The sequence below is a fragment of the Pelecanus crispus genome, chromosome 1, assembly GCF_030463565.1.
Source record: "Pelecanus crispus isolate bPelCri1 chromosome 1, bPelCri1.pri, whole genome shotgun sequence".
Classification (NCBI taxonomy): domain Eukaryota; kingdom Metazoa; phylum Chordata; class Aves; order Pelecaniformes; family Pelecanidae; genus Pelecanus; species Pelecanus crispus.
In genome coordinates, this window is record NC_134643.1 from 46,321,789 (window position 1) to 46,345,108 (window position 23,320).

Here is a 23,320-nt window from a genome sequence, read left to right on the forward strand (position 1 = left end):
CAAGCCCTTTACAACTCCTCTTGGAACAATTCCACCTATACATTGATAGTCCCTATTAATATTAATGAAGATTATTTAATATTTCCTAGTGCTGATATTTTCCATTCAAGATCCCAAAGAAGTATGAGTATCTAATTTTGCCACATCAAACCCAAAATATTTTTTACATTTTTGGATCCCAAGTAAAATTATTTCTATATTTCTACTACAGACATATGATGGGAACATGCAAAAGTTCCCATAAAAAAGTTCCCATTAAAAAACCTGATTTTAAAAATCTCCTGATATGAATACTTAGGTAAGCATTTGCCAAGATACATCTATCATTTATATATCTCAGCACAGTCTCTACTCCTATTTTTCTCAGAAATATTTTATCACTAAGCTGTTTTATCATCATTAGCAGAGCAGTAGCAAAATGGCAGTAATTTTCTTTGTAGTTTACCAGTAACATATGTGGAATCGATTTGTCATGCTTGTGGACCTTGCTCTGCCTCTTGAAAATGGAGGGCCAATACAGACCTCTGAGTGGCAAATTACTCTTGATTCATGTTATTGCTGACACTGCTCACAGACATTAGTTTTTACTGCCTTGCTAGTTAACTACATTATGAATTTTCAGAATACTCTTAGAGCTCCACATGCACTGTTGGGTTGAGGTGATCTAATATGAAAATACAAATGACAAATTTTTGGTTCATATGTTAATGGGAATATTGGTTAATACATATGAACCTATTGAACCTTAAAGTTGATTTTATTTATTGGCTTGTGTCATTAATTTAAATCTTTTATTCAAATGCAGCATGTAAGGACTATTCATATATTAAAAAAAATATTATGGAGAGTAATAGGCATAAAACATAATACTGTGATCTTGTTATATTATTTAAAATCTGGTTTGAGAGTTAGTAGATGTAGATGTTCCTAACAAATCATGTAATACTTAACAAATATACACAAAATTGCATAATCATTCCAAAGAAGCACATTAAACAAATGGCAAAACAATATATTGTTCCAGCAGATTAAAACCAAAGGATAAAGGATATGTATTGCATTTTCATCAAGATGGATGCACAAGAAGATTGTTAACAGTAAACAATCAACAAGACTGATTCTTGCAGTGAAATTATCTTGATCCACATGAAAACTCATTTGACAAATGTCAAATGACCCTGAAGCTCATACAGACAGAAAGATAATCAACTACGTTCTTAAACCTGAATTCATACCTCTAACGCAGGATAAAATGGCATACATTTCAAAGTTTATGAAACCCAAAAGAACAGATCAAAGAGAAGTGATGGATTCTTTCTGATGTCTCATGAAAAGCACTGTGTGCATACTATGAGCAAATGAAACATTAGATATTAAAATTTCCAGTGATATCCTTTGTACAAGTAATAGGGAACTCTAGAATGCAAATCAGCTAAGCATGACTTTAAATATATGCTATGTTCTTTACTTTAGCAAGTTGGCGTGTTTAAAGGCATTTAATAACATAACCTTATGAAACCAGGGCTGCTGAGAGTTGTATTTCATTGATTCATAAGATCCCTAAACGGGCTGCCAAATATATGTTAAATCCAATCTGAAATTATACCAATGTCTAATCTGATGCTGACTACGAACAATCCCCAAGCTAACCATATACAAATAACCTTCCAGTTTCATTAATCTCCTGGAGTTTTCAGGTGTGTAGGTGAACTATTGTGAAATATGCTGAGCCACACATCTGGCTCCTGCCATCCCCATGTTCTCTCAGCTTGTGTTTCTTTGGCTGTCATCCCATCTCCTCTTTCTCCTTTATCTCCTACTTTGGGTGAGGAATATGTGGTAAACAAGAAATCCACAAAACCTGTGCTAGCAACTTAGAGCTTTGTTATTCTGTAATTCTCTGGAATAAAGGAGAGAAGATATCAGAACCATTTGTCACTTTCTGAGACATGTTCTTCAGCTTCACGGCTCTGTGTCATTTGTTGATATATTTGTTTGTTGTTGTGCAGAAATGTCAGGCATGCTCCATTATCTCTATTTTCTGATGAACATAAAACATTGTACAGACCCCCAAAATAACTCCAGTAATTCAACATCACGAGATCCAGAAAACAGAAACTTTCCATATACGCTGATTAATTGCAGAATAGCTGTGTTGTGTAGTGAACCCCGAATACTATGTCCTACAGTTATTTAGACTCAGGACCTCATGGAGGCTGCATGCTTGCAGTCCCAGCCTCTCTTCCATTAAAAAAAAAGGCATGGAGCTGGGGTGAGGGCATGTACTCAGTATTTAACTCCCAAGCATGGAGTTATGACGAGGTGAGCACGCTAGGATTCATGCAGGATACCAGGATTTATGTGGTGTACCAGGACAACAATTGTGTGGCAGACCATGCACCTGAGCAGATGCCATTACAGCCATCAGCTGTCAAAAATCAAGTTGTGGAATTTAGACAAGTTCATCTACCAATACTTACAAATACACCTATCAAGGTTGATCATCGCACCCATGAATTCTATCAGATTGCATCCTACTTTTTCTGCGGTAGGAACAGTAAACCAGTCACTCCAGTTAAAATAACCCTGATGCATTTAGGAGCAAGAATATTCAAAAAGGACCAGATTAGTCTTGTGAGTCATATTTGCAGAGCTCCTATGATACTAAAAATGGTAGGTGATGTCTGCCGTATGTATTGCACGGGTCACTGTGCTACCTTGGTTTTACAGTAATGCCCTCTGTTCCACAGCTGTATGAGCAATGGACACTACAAGGCAAATTTATACTATAAATGGTCTGGAGCAGGAGCCAGATTTCAATATTTCTTTTTTACAACAAAATGGAGTCCTGGTCCTTTACTGGAGCTCTGTTGGGAGTGTAGTAATGTAATAATAATCATAGTAAAAATGTGCAACAAAAGCACTCCAATGTATATGTGAAGATGGAATATATTACTACTAAATATACTAATAAATATTTAGATTTTTGCAGCACTCTAAGTTGTAATCAAGATTAGGCCACGTTTTTTTTATGCAAATAGAAATACAGGTTCACCCCAAAGGCAAAAGTCTGAAAACTTAGGCCACAGGTATCATAAAAATGCGAATATAACATTTAGACAAACGAATAGAATGAATATTTGTCACAGATCTCCTAGTTACTTTTCTTTAATTATGTGGACCAAAGAGTTGGAAAAAAGAAAAGATGTGGAAGACTAAAAATTTGTCATCACTTGCTTAACAATAATCAGTAATGAAGGTGGCAGGAATGATGTTTAAGGAGTGATATAAAGAAGTGTTATTCAAAACTTTTCTCATGTGAAGCAACAGGTAAGAAAACACTGCAAGGCCTAGACGGGAAACTGGAGTGCAGGAGAATTCATATGGTAAGGATGGAATTGGGTGACATCACTGAAAACTTTTAGGTCAGTATGAGATTGTAAAAGCAAAGCTAATCCTCTCTCTGCTGTCAGAAAAAGCGAGTAAGGAGAAACTCAGCAGGTCCAGCAGATGAAGACATAGTCAGAGCAACAAGGTAGGAAGAGGATCTCCACAAACTCTTGCAGGAAATGTTCACGTTAAATTATTATACAGTAACGAATTTAGTACATGCCTATGTTTCCCAGAAAGTGCAGTGTCCAGACTATGGAACAAAAGGAAGATTACATTTTTATGATAGAGTAGTGGTACCAAACTTGTTTTCAGAATGAGCATCCTAGAAATGTTTTTTAAAACACACACAAAATGAAAAAAAAATATACTGGGTTAGGTTTACGCTCATTTTGATGAAGATGCTAATTTTATGGAGAGTTTGTGCTGCAAGGTTTAGAGGAAACTGGGAACTTTTAATCTTCAATCATCATTTATTCAGAGATAAATCCAAAGTATTAAACCACCCATGTTTCTAATCATGGGGGACTAAGGTTTCATTAAGTCAAATGTTTCTGTCAGACAAAAAAAATGAAGTAGATCTGAAGAGATTTACAAAATATATTTCAAACATCTAGCAGTCTGCTCTGTTAATGTATATTTAAACAATTGCTCCATAGCTGCACAGCGGGTTTGGGGGAACAATAAAGAAAGAGCAATTAGCAAATCACAGTTTTACATAGCTTTTTTACCTTTTGCCATGTTCCTTTAAGCATTATCTTACAAAACTTAGATTTTTCTTTTCTTTGGAAAGTGCAATTAACAGCTTATAGAAGTTTAAGAGTAATGTATATATGCCCATTGATACATAGAGATGTGTCATAGCAGAAAATTGAGAGGTGCAGTAGATCTCAGGCTGTGTTGTGAATAATCAGAATAAAACTAAACTCTACTCTTCAGTGATAAAACTGTGACACTGGGATTCATTCTAGTCACAAATCGTTACATAACAAATCCAATTAAAAATTTCACAAGTAAGTAAAACGAAGGAGAATTATTAGCCACAACGCAATGTCCTAAGAAAAACACCAAAATTGCAATGGAGATGCTTAGTAGCCTGGATCTATCATTTCAGTGGAAGAATCTGACTCCTTCCTTAACAGCAGTAACATCCTGAAGCACCCTAATCCATCCATATTTGGGATTTTAGAATATTTTGAAAATAAAAATAGAATGTAACAATTGTCTTTGTTACATGATATTGAAAATGGAGTAATATATACAAGTTACCAAGCACTTGTTATCAACGATTTTATTAGGACAACTATTAAACACACTGGATAAGTGAAGGAATAAAAAGCCTCTCCCTTCAGCTACATTTTTCCTCAAGACGCTCTCCATGAACACGAGCACAGACTACGCATCCTTTCTGTTAATCACAGTCTTTCTTACAAATTGGTTTCTTTTAAAGAATATGTAGGAGATATTCAAACTAGATGAAAAGTCAGTGCAAAATTTGAACATGCTATCAGTACTTTAGGATTTGTTACAGGTGGCTACATGCTAAATGGAGGGGTAAGAGAACACAGCATTTCCGGATCTCTTTTGAAAATACCCTAAGACATTTGGGCAGCTATACAATTCTGCTCTGCAAAATCATTTCAGTGAAGACTGAAGTTGCTGAGCCTATTTAACATATATTACTGGGTTGCCACTAATACACTGTGGCCAACACATAAATAGGCCTCAGTGACTAAGGAAAATTATAAAAGGGGAAATTAAATCTACAAGCATTTTTTATCAAGATTTTCATGCAGCAATTCTCAAATATGTGCAAAATCATTATCTGCCATCACTGCAGAAAATATATGTTCTTTTTCTAGTAGAAATTGTTTGGAAAATTTTTCTCTGTGATAGGTATTTATGGAAATTATACTGAGAAACCACTTTTGTAAGTGGAATAGTGATGTTCATCTCAAATATGTCAATAGAAATTAATGTTCTTAAGTGACTATCTGAAAAATGTATTGAATTTTAGACCAGTTCTGCCCTGAATTTAGTGAAAAATGCTTTCGATGGCAATGCGAATTAAGCTCTGCTGCCCTCAATATCCACAAAGAATTTTAGTGTTTTTTCCCCTCTGAGAACTTAGACTAGAATTAGTTGAAGACATAAAATTAAATAGCTATAGCAACTTAACTGATTATTTCTTGTGCTTATTTTTTTTTGACTTTGTAAAAAAATAAAACAATGAAGGATGTAGTGTTGCTGTAGTAATTTTCAACCTCTTCAGCTGCCATGCCACATATCCTAATTCAAATGTGTAGAGACAGAAATTAATGCTGTGGAACATGGAGTAAGACAAACATCCACAAAAAAAATCATCATTTTGCTTCATTACCGTATTTAAAACTTAAGGGCAACAATAACTTTCTGCAGAGTTAACATTTAAACTGGATGGCTAAGGTTAAAGGTAGAATGAAAAGCAATTACAAATAGCACATAAAGATTACATTTCAAACCAAGATATTTTTAATTACATGCATCTTTGCAGAAAAGATATAATTTGGCACAGTTACACAGACATTTAAAATTAAATTTCAGACCACAAAGGTCTCTCCAGAATTAGACCTGTGTAAAGCCATAGCTTAAAAAAAAATAAAAAAATTAATCTGTAGGAGAGAGTTTACAAAGCAATAACTTTCAATTACACCGTTCTGAGAAAATACGGTAAAATGGGATACTATAGATGAAGGCTGTTTCAGATTTTTTTGCAGAAAATTATACTTAAAGTCACTTATTCATACAGTGCATATAGTTTCTAATTGCATGATTACCTAATTATCTAAAACATATGCATGTGATTTTCTGTCCTTATGAATTGTGTGCAGTGTTTTATATGCTGGAAAAAAAAAGAAAGTTATGCAGTGTCTTTCAGCAGACAGCTTTAGATTTTTCTCATGTGCTCACTAATGAAGATGGTGTCTTGTCACCTGAAGTCAGTGAGGAACGTAAGTGTGGGCCCCAGTTGGTAGGGCTTATAGGTATAAGCCATCTAGCTTGGCCTTCTTCAGAAAAAAAGTCACTGAATTTCACCCAGTTTCATCCAGATATTTGATATCCATCATTTCTGAATTGTAGAGGGATGAAATTCTATGTATATTATACATTCAAGAAATGCACATGCTATTTTTCTCAGCAAAGTATTCCTTTAACAACATTTCTACTCCAAAAATCACTTTGCATTGTATTACATACAAAGACTAAGGTCACCAAGGAAATCCTGTAACAAAAAGTGCCTTAAGCTAATAGGACCTGAAACAGCTGGGGACAAAAATATGTTTTCACATGGACCCATGGGTAAAAAGAACACACCACAGTTAACTGAGGTTTTACTTTAAAACCCGCATATATTAAATATTACAGAATATTTCATTAGCAGTAATGATACTACAATCATGTCTGCAGCATCCCTCATGGTCAGAGTCAAAACTGTCCTCAACTGTTAAAAGTCTCTGCATTTTTTACTGGTTTCTTGACTTGCCCTGCATAGCAAAAGTTAGGCAATTAACTTGGTATTTGAAAGTTCTTTGGTGAATAAGTGGCTACATTTTCTGGTGTTTCTGGTATAGAATAGAAAGAATCATAAATCGCAAATCATCCTTTCTCTTCAGTGATGTAAATCATTTACGAATGCTTTCACGGATGATATAAAAAATAGCGTTAGGGCACCCTAATGAATAAACAAACCCACTCTCAGGAAGAAGCCCACTGCCCAAATAAGAGAATACATGCAGTTACATGAAGCAGAGATCTATGGTCCAAATCACCTGCAATCTCTCTGATAGCTCCAGGAGTTAAATTTATCCTCAAAGGTTGAGTAAAATTCTGTAGAAGTAAGTGGAAATTGTAACAATGAGGTTTTAAAAGGAAGCCTGAGTGTTTCAAATATAATCTATGTGTCAATTGACAGAAGAAATACAATGTTGTTTGTCATTTGCAAACAGCATTGGCATTTTCAACAAATGCTGAAGAAAAGCGTATGGTAGTATAGTGATATATAGACCAGTAATTTCTCTAATTTCATATTCTACACAGTCCCAGTGTTTTCTGGGTTCCTAAAGTATATCTTTGAGATAATAAATGTAATTAAAGCTGTACTTTCCATGCCACATTTTCTACTAATGAGAAAAGATGGAAAAGCCAACATATTAACCAGAAACAAAAAAGGGTTTTGGAAAGCCACTTATCATACAATTCTTATTAACACAGGAAGATTTTACAGGGGCTGGATAACTGTTTAAGAAGGGCAGGAGAAAATTCATGTGCAAAGTAAGCACAGCCATTTAAAAAATTACTTTTTCCCAGTATAGTATTAACTATGTACAAATCTTAATTTTACATAGAAGCCTTGGAAGAAAGCTCTGAAGGTCATTTTTTGGGAAGCTATTTGTTGACAGTTCTGGGAAACAGTGAAACCTGTTAATGGAAGTCGCAACAGTTGTCATTTAAGACTGCACACTGCAGCAGAAATGGATTTAAAAGCATCAGTATGGGCCATGGTACCACCTGTCTATAATTTATGTATCCCTGCCCTGTGGAAGCCACTAGAGCTTGTGTTCCTGGTGATATATCGTGCTAATGAAACATCTTAGTGTGTTGTTTGCACATGCTGTGGTTTAGCTTACTTTTAACAAAGACTCACACACACAACGCTAGCAAGAGGATCTCAAAAGCTGTGGAATAAAAGTAGTTATCTTGTCAGTAATTTCAATATTAAAGTTAATTTCCATGAAGATCATAAATGATAAAACCAGGAAGGAAAATGCGCATCCCACTTGCCTTGCAAATGAGACTCGTTCTTCTCCAATCAGTGTGTAAAAAGGAAGCTGGTTAGCAGAACCTTGTTGGAATTTGAAAATGTTCACATACTCATTGAAAAGCATCACATTTGCCTTCAAAATGTTCATAGACAGACACTATTGTACCACTGAGCTTTGGTATTGGATGTACCACTTGCAGCTTGTCTAATTGCTAGCGGCAAATTATAACATTCAGCGACAAAACTATTTGGAGAGACCTCATGGAACCAGAGGAAAACCAGCATCATTTTAAAAGCACCTGAGGGGTAAGCAAATGTAGCTATGTTTTACAGTACTTTTTTATTGTTAACAATATCTACTATTCATCTTAGCTACAACAGACAACATCTACCAGTTGTGAACAAATAATGGCTTCCAGTGTACACATGAAAGACAAAAGTGTGATAATTTTGGGTACATTGTGTGGTAATTGGGGAGAAAAAGTAAATATTATAAGGATGACTATGGAGTTTAATTACTGTAGACAGTTAACTTGCCCCAGTCTGCATGAAAACTCTCTAACAGCAATCCAGATTGCTGCTATGTTTAACGGTCCCTTCTACTGCCACTAATCCATTGCAGCAAAATAAAATATATAGTCAAATAATTTTTCCCCCACTAAAACGTATATTTAAAAAATTTTCAATCAATGCTTTAAGCATAATATAGGCCCATTTTGTATCTCCCCCGTATCTGGAAGCCCACTGCCTGATTCAGAGAACTTCTGCTCGTTGTAAGGAGTAAGACACCTAAATTTAGCCGTCTATGCATTAGGTGTCTACATGAGAGCCTGTTGTGAGAGTTAGCTGCCTAACATAGGCATCTGGTGTCTTCGTAGTGACAAGGGGTATTCCCTCCTCACCTCTAGCTCCAGACAGACACCGCTCTCCTGCCAATTCTGTGTTGTATCTGGAAGCCCTGGCAGATTAACCGCCAGGTTAGCTGGCAGACTGGATTTACTAGAGCTCCGCAGACTACAGTTGAATTTCAGACATCTGGCTCACATGTAGACACCCAAATTCAGGAGTACTAACTCGGAGCTGAATCCCATGCTTTGTAAGATACAGTACAATGTTTACTGTTTGTAAACGTGTCTTAATAAGGGTAGCTGATGCACCCTGTAAGTATCCTCCAGCTTGACACAATTTAAAACCAAGATTTCACATTCAGAGGAATAGTTAATGTAACTGATTTGCTTAATTTTTCCCCTATAACATTGTTGTTAAACCTGTAGTAAACATAAGGATTCCCTTGATAATTTGATGTATATTTTATATTGTAGTTTATATAGAGAATTGACTTTTTAATAATACTACAAATTGCTAGCATATTTAAAATTACATAAAATCAAAATAATTTCTGTGCAGCATTTATGTGAAAAGGAGATAAACTACATATTCACTTTTTAATAGAAACTATTGCCTTCACAGAATCAAACCAGCAATGAACCACTTGGTGGACATTCTTGTTTCTGAAAAGTTCAACTGAACCAACGACAGTGACTTATGCTGTATCAATAGCCACTGTTGGATCTGCTGACAAAAGCCCTTCTCTATTACCCTTGTATGATTACATATAAATATTAGCTACACAAGCTAAGCTCCCCCAGTGGGTCCAATTGTCCATCTCAATTGCTGCTGCAGTTTAAAGTCAATGTGTGTTACTATTTCCTGTCAAGTATGCAGTGCTTTGTATGTTGGCAACTAGACCTGAAATCAGCTTTGCCAGAGTTCCAGATGTTTTCACTCCCTTTGGTAGGTATGTAATATGCTACAAAGACTGTTAAATGAGAACTTGTTTACCATCTAATGATGGAAAGCTATAGTCTCCCTCTCTCGTTTTTTTTCTCTTTATATAAGGATATTTCCTGTAAGTACTCATGAATGTGAATGTCTGCAGTTTCTCAGTGTTGCTCTGTGTCAGAGCCACAGCCATAAGCTTTCAGAGAAAGGTGCTACCTTAACATACACATTTCTACTATTTTTCATCGCTGAATCTGATACTTGTTATATACCTAATCATATATTTGTTTAATCAGGGGACCAACTTACTGTCATCATGTTATGTAGATATAGTCCTGAACATGTAGTACCCGCTTACAATTAGCATGACAAAATGGATATGAAAGAAAATATGAATTCTCTCAGGACAACAGACACTGAGTGACTGGAATACAGAAATTACTGAAAAACATATATTCAATTCCCTTGGAAACTCAGCCCAGTTATTTTCATATATAGTACAATAAATTTTTAAAGCCCTTTATTGCCTGTGCATTCACTGTGGAATCTAGTATAACAACAGGCTTATATAATGCAGTTGTCTAATTAATTTTGTCTCATTTAAATAACTAATTGTGTGAACATTATCTGAACTGTTGTTCAAATGCATTAACTGTTTGAAAATAATCCACTCATTCTCTTCCACATCTCTTCCCATCTAGCTCTTTTTTCATTATTATTTAATTGAATTTCAATTTTTCAGCTTTAACAGTTCCTCATAGGAAACTGGATTAACAGTATTCAGATTGAGTTAATGGTCATGTTATGCTTGATTGATTAAATGTCCTTCTAAATGTTTTTAGTATCACACAGACACAAAGTTTGTACAATATACCTAAGGATTTGGGGGAAGAAAGGCTATGGAAGTCCTATTCCAATTTAATTTCATTGTGCATGTTTTATTCCTTACTGACAATACGAGTTCCACTAGTTTTTTTTTAAACTTGAAATAACAAGGTGATTCTCTAAAGACCTTGTCCTATGCCCAGTGAAGTGAACTTGGATTTAATTGGATTGTGAATGGGACGGATCAGAGGAATGGGATGAATCTCAGTTGGCTTGACTGACCAAAAGGACTGCTTTCTATTTAATAAACACTAGTGCAAATAACATATTATGCAAAATAGTGTAACTAAATCATTTGAATACAAGTACTCTTGACATTATGAAATGGAAGAATAAAAGGGAGATTTTATTTTTGTACAGATAAAGTGCAGTTACTTCAGAGAGGAAAGAGATGATTCAAAATATCTTATTCATAGTTTATAAAAAGGAAGTACTAATATCTTAATTGCATATCTTATTTTTAAGAAGTTACTTTAAGAAAGTAACTTTTTCTAGCTTAATATTGGAAAAAAATTGCTCTAGGAGTCCCTATTTTACATTATCACACATTATTCTGAATTACAGGTATTCCATTTTCCCAGAATTATTTGGTAGTACTTTAAGATTTTCTGTGGCTGTTTTCAGTTTCTGCCTTAAGGCTGGTAAAATGACACCAGTAAATGGACATAACCCAAAATAGCTTTAATCTAATTCTATTGCTTGTGTGACTTATTTTTAACAGTGTGAGAAGCACACATCAGGGGAGATTGAGATGGAGATGGGGATGGGGATGGTAAAGTCACCAGCAGACTCCATTATTTATATTTTCTGGCCTCAGAATCATCTCTCTGGGGTGCAAAATTACTTTCTATATCTGTGTACAGTTGTGTGTGTAATAGAATTGTGTGTTGCCATTCACCCTTTCAAAGAAAAGATAAGAGTCTGCAAACTACCATACATGAAAAAAATCTCTTGTTCAAATTCACAATAGTTATATGGCACCACAGTTCACCATGATACACTGCAATTAAAAGGGATGAGATAAACCTGAAGTTCAAGGTCATCCAAAATCCTTCCTCCATCAATGTTAACATTTATATAATGTGTGTATATATGTGTGTGTGTGTTTTACTTAATTTTACAGAAAAAAAGAAATTCAGGTTATTTAAATTGTTTATAGTATCTGACATATTTGTTGGTTGACTCCTTTTTCATGTCCAATAAGAAATTTGGGAATCTATCACTAGCTCTTGGATTTTGGTTTGCTCACAAGGGAAAAGAAGAATAAGTAAACAGAGGGTTGTATTAATCTTACAGCCACCTTAAACAAGCCTCACTGAGCAGTTTCCTCAGAATGTAATTTATGGTTTTTGGTTTTTGTTTTTTTTTTTTTTTTTTTTTTCTGACAGTTTTAAGAAAAGTGACAGGGAACACATGGGACAGAGTATTAAAGAAACTGAACCTCAAAAGGGGAGAAAGTGTTTTATGTTACCTCCTGGTTAGCAGCAGCTAGTTCTTCTTCCAGTGCAGAGACTCTTTCTAAAGAAACCCTCAGTCGTTCCCTTACCTAGAAGAAAAATCAAAATATGTGCAGTAACGTAATTTCTATCAGTCTTTAAAGATTATATAATCTGCCATATGCAGTACTGTATGCCTTGCCAGTCTGTTTGCAGGCATGTGTGTTGCATCCTTTTTTGAGACATACTGTGTAGTAAACATTTAAACCTAACTATAGGAAGACTTAACCCATGAAAATAGGTGTCAAACTTCAAATGCCATACTGCCTTTCCACAGTTTGCTTACAAATTTATGGAATACACAGCAAATGCAAATATTCTAAAACCACATTAGGCATAAAAAGAAAACGTTTTTCACAAGCATCTTTTACAAAGGGTAAGGAAAAAGCCATCTGCAAATGTTTTAAGTCCACTCCATGGAAGGTAACTAATCTGTTCATATTAATTAAATGCAACAAATTCATTGAAAAAATAACTTGCAGCATTGCCTTCAGGCACACATACTAAAGATTTTTTTATATCATCATGCAGTTTGTTTGGGTTTTGCAAGAAGTCATAAACAAGATATACTCTCATAAGCAGAAAAGACTGCTGTGTTAGTGCCAGCTTCATAGATGACCTATTCTGTTCTAAGGATGTTTATGATCTACTAAATTATTACTATTATTACTATTATATTTATTATTCAATATTAATTATTAATTTTAAAGAATAAGAATCTAATTTCTCTGAAGACATATTTACTGTTGTTTGAGTGCCCTGGCTCAGCATCAGCCCAAGTAGCGATAGACAACCTAAGCTAGCAATGCAGGTGCCAGTCTCCCAATGTGATCAAAGGCAAATCAGACTTAAAGTGATCTTCAGTGCTGTGTGTAGGTGACTCTCTCTCTTCTGACTATGAAAGGAGCCTATGGCAACTCCTCTCCTAATCTACAGAACTTCATTAGGCACCTCACATTAAATGACTTTACAACCTGGCTAATCAGCCAACACTCAGGATATACCTCTATCTCCATTCCAGCTATACTGTGGTAATGCTGAATACATATTCAGGAAATGAACACTAAGAAATAAAACTACTCAGCCTTTCTAACAAATGCAAACCTAGTTGCTTATCCAGTACTTTGAGTTTTTCATCCTCTTTACGTACTTCAGCTCTATTAAAAGAAACAAAATTTGAGAATGTATTTTATGTATTCACGAGTTGAGTGCTCTCAAGTAATTATAGTTTTATTATACACTAAACAATGTTGCTAGCCTTAACAGAACAGAAATCATGAGCAAGAGGTGCTCAAAGAAGCAAAAGAGAAGTGAGTTGACAAGTTTTAAGGTATAAGAAATCCCCAAGACTAGAAAGCATCGTCAACTTTATAGTCCAATTTCTGATTTAATTTTCCTCTATTCCTTCAGCACTATAAGACTGAAAAAAAGCAACTGTTAAATGTTCCCTTTTGTGCCTACAGTTACATAAAAATGCAAGTAGACAAAGGAATGACCAAACAAAAAGTATTTTCTTAAATGGACATTTCTTGTAGGGTATGACTATGTAATCAATAACTGAGCTGCTGTAACTGACTCTGCCTTTTCCTCACCTGATGGAAATGAAGTTTAAGCTGTCTTGAAGTGGCAGTGACTGAGCCACCTCTGAGTGGCAGTGATAAGAATGAAAATTACTACAAATTTTCAGGAGTGTTTCAATTGTTTTCTTACACCAGAACAATGGAATGCAGAGAGAATATGCAATGGAACCCAAAATGTTTTTCCTATTTATTAAAATTTTTGTACTATTTTTCATCAAAGATGTATGTAAAACTCTTTAATCATAAAGCTTGCTTTCCAAAATGAGCTACATAATTTGTGGAAAACATGCTCATAAAGCTTCAGATTTATGGTAGCACATAAGCTATCATCAGAGTTATTTTATATAAATTTTTTAGTATTCAATTCTAACACTCTTAACATACGTAAAATTAATTTGAAATATTATATTTTCTAATTCTAATTTATTAATCATTTCCACCTAATTATATTTTTCATAAAAATACTTCATATCAAATGTATAATGCATCAATTATTCTGGCTATAGTTGAAAAACTGTAATTGTTTAAGTAGCTGAAAAAGTATTTCTTACTTCATTCACCTTTCCTTCTTCCTATTTTTAAAATCATATTCTGCTTGAAAAACAGCATTATTTCACCAGTTCTACTAACTTCCAAGGGCTGCTGGATGACCTGTTTCCCTATCCAGATGGACAAAAAGTCCAAGGCAGTATGAGTCCACATTTTGGCACTCATGTTTCTCTTCTCTCCCTACTCCTACCATGCTCTGTGCCTTCCCAGACATTCCCGATTCCTCTGTGGATCCCCAAACTCTCTTTCTGTATCCTGCTTCTCTTTCCACTACCATTTCTGTCTTTCACTAGTTCTCCACTATTATAGTCCATGTCCTACCAGTGAGGGGTGTAGTTCTGTCTCAGGAGGCCTGATTTCAATCTCTCTAAACACAGTGGGAGCTGGCAGACAATAGTTTCTTAATGGAAAGCTCAACCTAGATGTAAAAAACACAGAGAAAAATGAGAGTCATCTTCCTGGCTTCAGTCCTCTTGGCTGTAAGCACTGCTGAGGGACAAGATGATTGAAAGAAAATTCACAAGACAGTAGTTGTCAATATCTGAAATGAAACGCAACGAGTTGGTAATTTTACTTTCAATTTTTATAAGTTTCCTGAAGCCTCCATGTATTCAAGCCTAAGTGTTTTATAAATGAGAATGCATGTTTTAAAAATATAAGATGTCTAACACTGGCATTCACTTTGAATGATGTTAGAATTTGCAAACAAACTAGGCCACATTACTGAGGAGGTCACAGCTCCACAAGAAGCTGGAATCAGAAGAATTATCCTTAACTTTTATACACTGTGGCACGGTAGAACTGAATCCTATGGACATTTTAAAGCATGAAAACGACACTACCTGAAAATAACAGACATTTGTTTCAAAGAAAACTTAGGAGACACATTTTTTTACATGGCACTTCAGAAAAAATAGGTAGAGAATTAATGTCTTTATTCTGAATATCAGCTTACTATATTAAAATCCAATTTTTTTCATTCTTGTCCCATTATCAGTAACAACATGGAACGGCATCAGTGTGACACAGAGCAACAGTTGCTTTTTTATAATGACCTAACCAAAATTGCAGTCTGATGGCCCTTGTTTGTTCTCTGAATATAAGAGTTGCTAAAGGAACTGGAAGCAACTCTGCATTGGCACGGAAGACTTCTTTTTTTGTTTCATCTGACTAGTGAACAACTAAATCAGATTCACATTTGCCATGGTGACATTGGAAATGTTGCAAATAATTCATGTTCAGCCACATAGATAGCAGCTGTTAAAGTTGAGAGAAATCTTTGATTCTATCAGTGAAAAAGAGGAAAAGTGCTTCATCAGCACTCTGATCTGAAGGAGAAATCTGCTCGGTTTACAGCCCAGAAACTGTAACTTTATTTCTCACTTTAAATTTCTCTCTCAGTCTTCAATTGATTTCAAAATAAACTTGAGGAAGAACACAAAAGCTGAATAAAGTTTTCAGGTTTGGTCATTCACATTCCAGGAAAGAATACAGGCTACAAATGCCATACTAACGTGCGGTATACATATATTTTGAAAAAGATTTTACTCTGAGCAATATTTACCAGTTAGTAATTGTATTAATGTTTGCCTGAACTTTGTAAGTTCATATTGAATAACCTTTGAATCTAAATACAGGGCAACAGCCCAAGCCCCTGAAAAGCCATATACAAATGTATTGCAAAGGATTTTGTATTGGGTTCCCTCTTCAAATTTATGTTACAGCAAACAAAACAGACAGTACCATCCTCATTTCTGAGAGGTTCAGGAAAGGCTGTTGTTCCTAGTCACTGTCTTGTTAGAGATAAAGGAACAAGAACAAATGCAAACTATTTTTATCTGATAATTTGGGGTTTTTTCATATGAGGAATGCAAACTAATGATTAGAATACTACATTGTTTTCTCTTTTCTGGAAGTCAAAGACAGTAAGTGAGTAAATATAGTTCAGAGAAGTAAGCATGATCTTAGTGAGATTGCGTTTATCGCCTCAGAAATAACATACTGCTAAAATTTCATCTGGTCCTTCAATGTTTTTCTATTTTGTTGGGCACTAAAGCTTTATTAAATAACATTTCACAAAGTAAGACTAATCAGATGTCACCTGATCTATCAGAACATGCTATAATATGCATTTCTAAATGACAGGTTCCCATTGCAGTGCCACAGACACAGCAGAAAAGGGTTGCTCTCTCCATCTTAGAGGGTGTATCCAACATGTGCCCAGATGACTGGGTATTCCTCTGGCTTTTAAATGCAACCACATTATCTTGGAATGTAACATAGTCAATGTCATGTTAGCACTGCTGTCAGTGCAAAATATCACCCATCTTTCTCCATCTCCTAGCAACTGCTTCCTACTTTTTTCCTTGCTGTCAAATTCTTTCTTCTTTTTCTCCAGATCTGCAGCCCACAAAGAGCTTTTAAAAAACACTTGCACATGCTAGAATTGAATCACTTCTTTTCTGATGAACTGTCTGTTGAATAAAAGCACTCCTAGCTACCTGCTAATGACCAAAAAAATAGTGATAAAGTTGACATGAATAGGTTGGTTTTATTTGCAAGAATATTAGGTATACTTTTCTGCAGTGAAATAATCTTAAGAGAACCAGTGTTCTTTGAATCTTAGCTAGGACAATAACACCTGGTAGTTGCTATCCTCTGTGAAGATCAACTGGACATTTTTCTTAAAAAATTGACAAAAAAATGCATTTGGAGAAGAAGTTGCTTCAAACAGTTTCTTCTTTCCAAATGCACATTTTAAATGTTGAATGCAAAGTTTAAAGCAAAATAGGAAAAATGTCTTCAGGAAAATAAACATATTCAGACAGATATTAGAAGTTAATTATAGCTATAGAATGATATAAATAAAATAATGATTCTTCTAGTTTTTCTCCATCTTGAATTGCATATAAGGAATATGTACTTCCTGACCTACTCTACACTCAATGTCTATTCTAACCGTGAAGTTAACCTGAGCATCTATTTTCTACTCAACTCTAATGATGTCTAGTAAATCTCATCTTAATTTGCTTTATTATAAACTATTCCATGTATATTAATATATAATATCACAAAATATTTCATGGTGTTGTCTTACATTATTTCTACAACTTTTCATTGCACGAAATAAAACAAAGAAAGATATCAGCTACTTAGCAGCAGTAAGAGAAGTCTTTGAGATCTGAAACATTATGAAGGTCAAGGGTGATTAACTGAAGAGAAGTTTCCACACAGACTATCTTCCCTATGAACAGAGCTGCAAATTTCAAGTTAGTTATGCAATAGCAAAGGCTATTAGAAATTTTAAGCCAGAATTTCACATCGGTCCCAGTTGTAATCAGTCCTAACCTCTAGTGTTTAAAACTTTCCATTTTTTAAACACTGCTCATTGTTTGTAGGACATAACCTAACCTTACACTTAGAAAAAACAATCACTGAATTTAACTTCGAACATGAAGAAAATCTAGAAATGGTAGAAGAACTGCCCATGTCCAGTGTTTTCAGATTTCTAAATATTTTAGCATAAATACATATAGAAAGATGTCTGAAAATATGTATAGCTTCTGTAAAATTAAATTTCTAAATAATAATAATAATACAGTGCAGTATCAATTTCATTTGCTGCGATACAACTCACCCAAGGAGACACAACAATATTTCTTTGAGAGACACATAAAATAGTAAATATTTATAAAGTAAATTAACTCACTCATCATCCCCATGCCCTAAAGTGAAAATTCTCACAAAATACACTACGACTATGCAAGAACAGACTATGAAGACTGTTGTTTAGCACTGCTAGGATCTCATATCAATAATGGAGTAAGAATAACAGCATACTCTTACTACCTTCTACTCACTAAGATGTACCTATTGGGTTTAGTCAAACAGGACTGGCTCTCTAGCATGGGAAGCTTATGACAAGCTTTTGTTGTACAGGGGGTGAAAGGATGCTGAAGGAGCTGTCAGACACTGAAGTATCTGTCAATGACAGTCGTGATTTCTCTGAATAATGCAATCACGGCCATCATCTCTCTATGGTGGTCTATCTTTTGGACAAAAGATAAAGGCAAAGCCAAGACTTCATGTAATATATAGAGAGGCAATAGGCTTTTTGAAACAAGGTATCATTCCTGGTTCTCCTTATACTTAAGCAGGCCTCCCTGGAAATATGAACCTTGAATTGATATGCTTTATTTTCCATCTTCCAGTCTGTTTGGTATTTTTCATTGCATTTTGTAGTAATGAGGACATTTTTGTAGTTCTTGTACTGTGTACATAGCAATCCTTGCATCACCACTCAAGGTTTGTGGCAGCACTTGTTAAAACACCTCAACATGTTTTAGTGTAGGAAGTGAAAACATGAAAGAAAATCTGCATTTAGGAAGAACGTAAAGACTTTCTTGGGATTTTTGTAAGTTTAAAAGGCAAACATTTTTATGAAAATACCTTGCTATGCTTTTTCAAGGGTATAACAGCTAAGTTATTTGTTTCAATGTCAACATTTTTTCTGAAGAAAGAAATTAAAGTTTCCATTATTCATTTGCAAAGGGTCATGATATATTTTCAGTGCACTTTTGACAGTTTTCATTACTCTTTATCCTTAACCTAGTTTGGTTTTGGGTGCATTTTCTGATAGGGCAGTGTTTATTTCCTGTGACATCAGTATATCATATATCATGTTTTTTTGCCTCAATATTTACTGCAAAGTTCTGCCCGCAGGCCTCCCTAAGAGTGTGTGGAAGTGAAGTATAACCCACAACACAGGAGAACAAGACATACATAAGTCAAAGGGAGTAGATTGGCTGCATCCAAGGGTGCTGAGAGACTTGATTAACTCGTCATAGTGAGGCCTTTTTCATCTTTGAAAGGTAATGGCAGTCAGGTGAGATTCCTGATGAGAAAAACCCACAAATGTTGTGTCCACTATCACGAAAAGCAGGAATTATCCTGGGAAGATCCAGGAAAGTATAAGCTGGCCAGCATTGGGAAGGTTATGGAGCAAATCTTCCCGGAAGCCATTTCCAGGCAAATAAAGGATGAGATGGTGATTGAGAAGAGCCGCTATGACTTTGTCAAAGGCAAATGACATCAGGCCAACTTTATTGCCTTGTGTGATGAGATGACTGGCTCCATGGATGAGGGGAGAAGAGTGAATGTTTTTTACTTTGTCTTTACCAAGGCTTTCTGCAAGATCTTCCGTTTACCCCTAGAGAAAAGGGTAATGTATGAATTGGATATGTGGATTATACAGTGCATAGAATATTGGCTGGACTGCAAGGCTCAGAGGTTTGTGGTCAGCGACACAAAGTCCAAGTGTTATCCTATTACTACGAATGGAACGACCCCAGGCAACAGGACAGGCTTGGGGAAAAGAAAGCTGTTTTGCAGAAAAGACCTAGGGGTGAATAAGACCGATACACAGTTCAGTCAGCAGGTTGAGGGAAATGATTGTTCACCTCTGGACTTTTGAGACTGCATCTGTTTTTGGGCTCCCTGGTACAAGAAAGACATTGACGGACTTCAGTAAAGGCCCACCAAGCTGGTCATGGGCTGGAGCACATGGCATATGAGAAGAGGCTGACAGAGCTGGGTGTGGTCAAACTTAAGAAGGAAAGGTCCATGGGAGACCTTATTGTTGTCTATAACTAGCTAACTAGAAGATGTGGAGAAAACAAAGCCAGCTGCTTCTTGGAGATGCAGAGTGACAGGACAAGGGGGAACAGGTGCAAGACTCAACAACAGAAACTCCAGCTAGGTATTCATAGAATCATAGAATCATAGAATTGTTTAGGTTGGAAAAGACCTTTAAGATCATCCAGTCCAACCATTAACCTACACTACCAAGTCTACACTAAAACAATCAAGGGTAGACTAGACAAACCATGTCCCGAAGTGCCACATCTACCCATTTTTTGAACACTTCCAGGGATGGTGGCTCCACCACCTCTCTGGGCAGCCTGTTCCAATGCTTGACCACCCTTTCCGTAAAGAAATTTTTCCTAATTTCCAACCTAAACCTCCCCTGGTGCATTATGGAAAAAAGAATTACAATGAGGGTAGTGAAACAGCGGAACAGGTTTTCTCCCTGGAGATATTCAGAAATTGATTAGACAGGACCCTAAGCAACCTGAAACAGTTGGCCCTGCTTTGAGCAGAGGATTGGGCCAGATGTCCTCTAGGAAGTCCAACCTACATTATTCTATTAATTTCTGAATAACTTCAATGAATTTTCATAGGTGGATTAATAGCTTATTTCTGAAGGGTCTGAAACAAATCTAGCATAAGATTTTTCTGTCAAAGTGTAGAATAGATGAATCACATCATAAATTTTTTTTAGCACATTTGGGTGTATGTAGTCTTTTTTACTTCAATTATTTTTGGATAAAAATCCCAATAATGCTGACAATGTGTGGTATAAGTGATAGTATTATATTATCAGCTATCTGGATGATATACAAAATGCCTTTGGATCCTATCCTTCTAAAGAGGGATACTATAACATAAACACATAATATCATACAGGATTTGTACCTGAAAATAATGTGTGTTAGGTTTATAACAAATTATTTTAAAATCATTTACTAAACTTTTTCCTTGATTGATCTTGGTATGTTTTATAATAAAAATATGATTTATTATATCAAAATAAAAAAGGTTCAATACATAGATGAATAGCACATTAGGAAAAAGGAATTTTGGCCAATCAATTTTAAAACTTGTTTTATAATGTAATAAATCGCCTGTTAATATGATTGCAGATGGCTAGTTGTTCTTCACCAATAATTATCATTACCACTGGGACAGAGACCCATTGTATACATAAGATGTGTACCTGTGTCACTCCAAAATTTTTAAATAAACTGAATACTGATTTTAACCTGTTCCATTAAAAAAAAATAGAATTTTCAAGAATACAGGTCAAAATATTATATTTAGCTTCAATCTAATTCTGTACAACAATTTTCAAAATGAGATGTCAAATAAACTGCATAGTACCTGAACAGTAAAACATTCACAAAAGAAAATGTGTAAGTAGTACATAACTGCTGAATAATCAGAACCTATTTAAACTTTAGTTCTTATTATTTCTCATATTTATGCAACACAGTGTCAAAAAGTATAAAAACAGGAGAGCTCCCCACTCTCTATAGTTTTATCAATGTTTAAAGTGTTGGATAAAAGATCAAATCTCAGACCTTAAACTCTATCAATCCTCAAAAGATATTTTTAATAATACAGGATTTTGTAAGTCTTAATGACATCTAAAAGCTTATTACAATTAATTGGCTACAGCAGCTAGAAGTTGTTATATTCCCTTTTCTAGATTTTCTTTAAATGGGCTTTCATGATATGTAACTGAATAGAACATACAACTAAAGAGACATACCTAAACACGAAAAAAGTTTTGATTTGGCATAAGTTCCTTAAATTCATTTAACTTTGAACCTGATAGTTAACCCAGTATGACTCAACCCACAGTGTTTCAGACCTTTATTACCAATGAAAAATAAATATTACTATATGACTACAGCTACCCTTTTCATAAAGCTGTTTCTTTTAATTATAATTCCTTAAATATAGTAAACTTTCTGAGTATATTTCTGAATGAAAAAAAGTTAAATTTATTACTGTGAGGCCATTGAACTGGTTCTACACAACACAACTCAACTGTGCAGTCAATGGTTTCAGATGCTGTGCTGCACAGTGTCTCCCGTGCTTACCCAGCCGTCTTAAACAGAGAAGCAACTCAGCCGCAGCAATGCACGCAAGCAAGTCAGCCAAGACAGACCCCACAAGGAACTAAGCTCTTTGCTCATGAGCAATGGTTCTCATGTGCTCCTGGTATGTGTAGTTTTGAGGGACTTACTAATTCAGATACATCACCTTCTGAGCATATCGTTTCTAGACATGAACTGGATTTCTGAATTCATGTAAGCAATGCTCAAGGTGATACCTCATAGTTGTACAAAGTGTCATTCACACAAAAGAGTTTTTCCAGCACAGGACAGATGAGGAATCCAGTGGAAAGACTCTCTTAACTAGCATGACTAGATGCGGTTATTATCAGTGGTTTTTTATATTGATTCTGCAAGCCCTTCATTAGTTCTGATAATGAAGGGTCTGCTACTTATTTTAGGTTACCCTAGTTGTAGAGAGAACACTGTGCTTATGTAGTAAATGCTAAAAACATCTCTGAAACTCAGGAGGTTTTCCTTCTAAAAATTTTTGAGAGGCAAGTTCCTTTATGTAGTTAGAAACACCTTATTCTGCCTTTTTACTCTGTGTGCTTTTAAAATTTGAGATACCTACATTTTCTCAGCAATAACTTGAAATCTTATTGTACTGACAATAAATTCCATGGTGTCATCTTTATTTAGTGCTAAATAGGAGAAACATGTCTGGTAGGGGTGAGATTTGCTTATTTTGAAAAGTCAGTACTATTGTCTACAACAGATAGCTAAAGTGACCTGAAGTGCATTACAGCTATTGGTCATACATTCTTATAGATTTCTCTGGACACATGTAAATGCTGTAAGTACCGGACATATTCCAAGAAGTAAATAAACAATACCGTTGCTCTGCTGCATCATAAGGCACAGTTACGTAAGTTAAAGAGTGTATTTAGTAAGCTTTCTTTCCATACTGTACCTTTTCATCCAAAGCCTTGTGGTGCTCAAACAGAGATTTCAGAGCTTTGAGGACCTCAACTTCACTGGAAACTCCTGAGGGAGACTGTGCTTGCCGTTTCACCACTGTCATCCTCAGTGACCTTTCGTGTCTTGAGACAAGGCACTCCAAATGCTCCAGTAACAGCTGTTGGATTTGATATAAAA

At 35.3% G+C, this 23,320-nt stretch overlaps 1 protein-coding gene across 4 annotated transcripts in view; it reads right to left on the minus strand.

Moving 5' to 3' along the window:
- PPFIA2 (PPFI scaffold protein A2) overlaps window positions 1–23,320 on the minus strand; it is a 345,661-nt gene that overhangs the window by 97,152 nt on the left and 225,189 nt on the right. For 3 of the 4 annotated variants that reach the window (XM_075727716.1, XM_075727714.1, XM_075727717.1), the window contains 2 exons: window positions 23,136–23,300; window positions 12,330–12,404 (listed from right to left, as the gene is read on the minus strand). In XM_075727716.1, the coding sequence (XP_075583831.1) occupies window positions 12,330–12,404; window positions 23,136–23,300 (240 nt within the window). The remainder of the gene's footprint in view (window positions 1–12,329; window positions 12,405–23,135; window positions 23,301–23,320) is intronic. The other variant, XM_075727718.1, reaches the window with a different exon arrangement.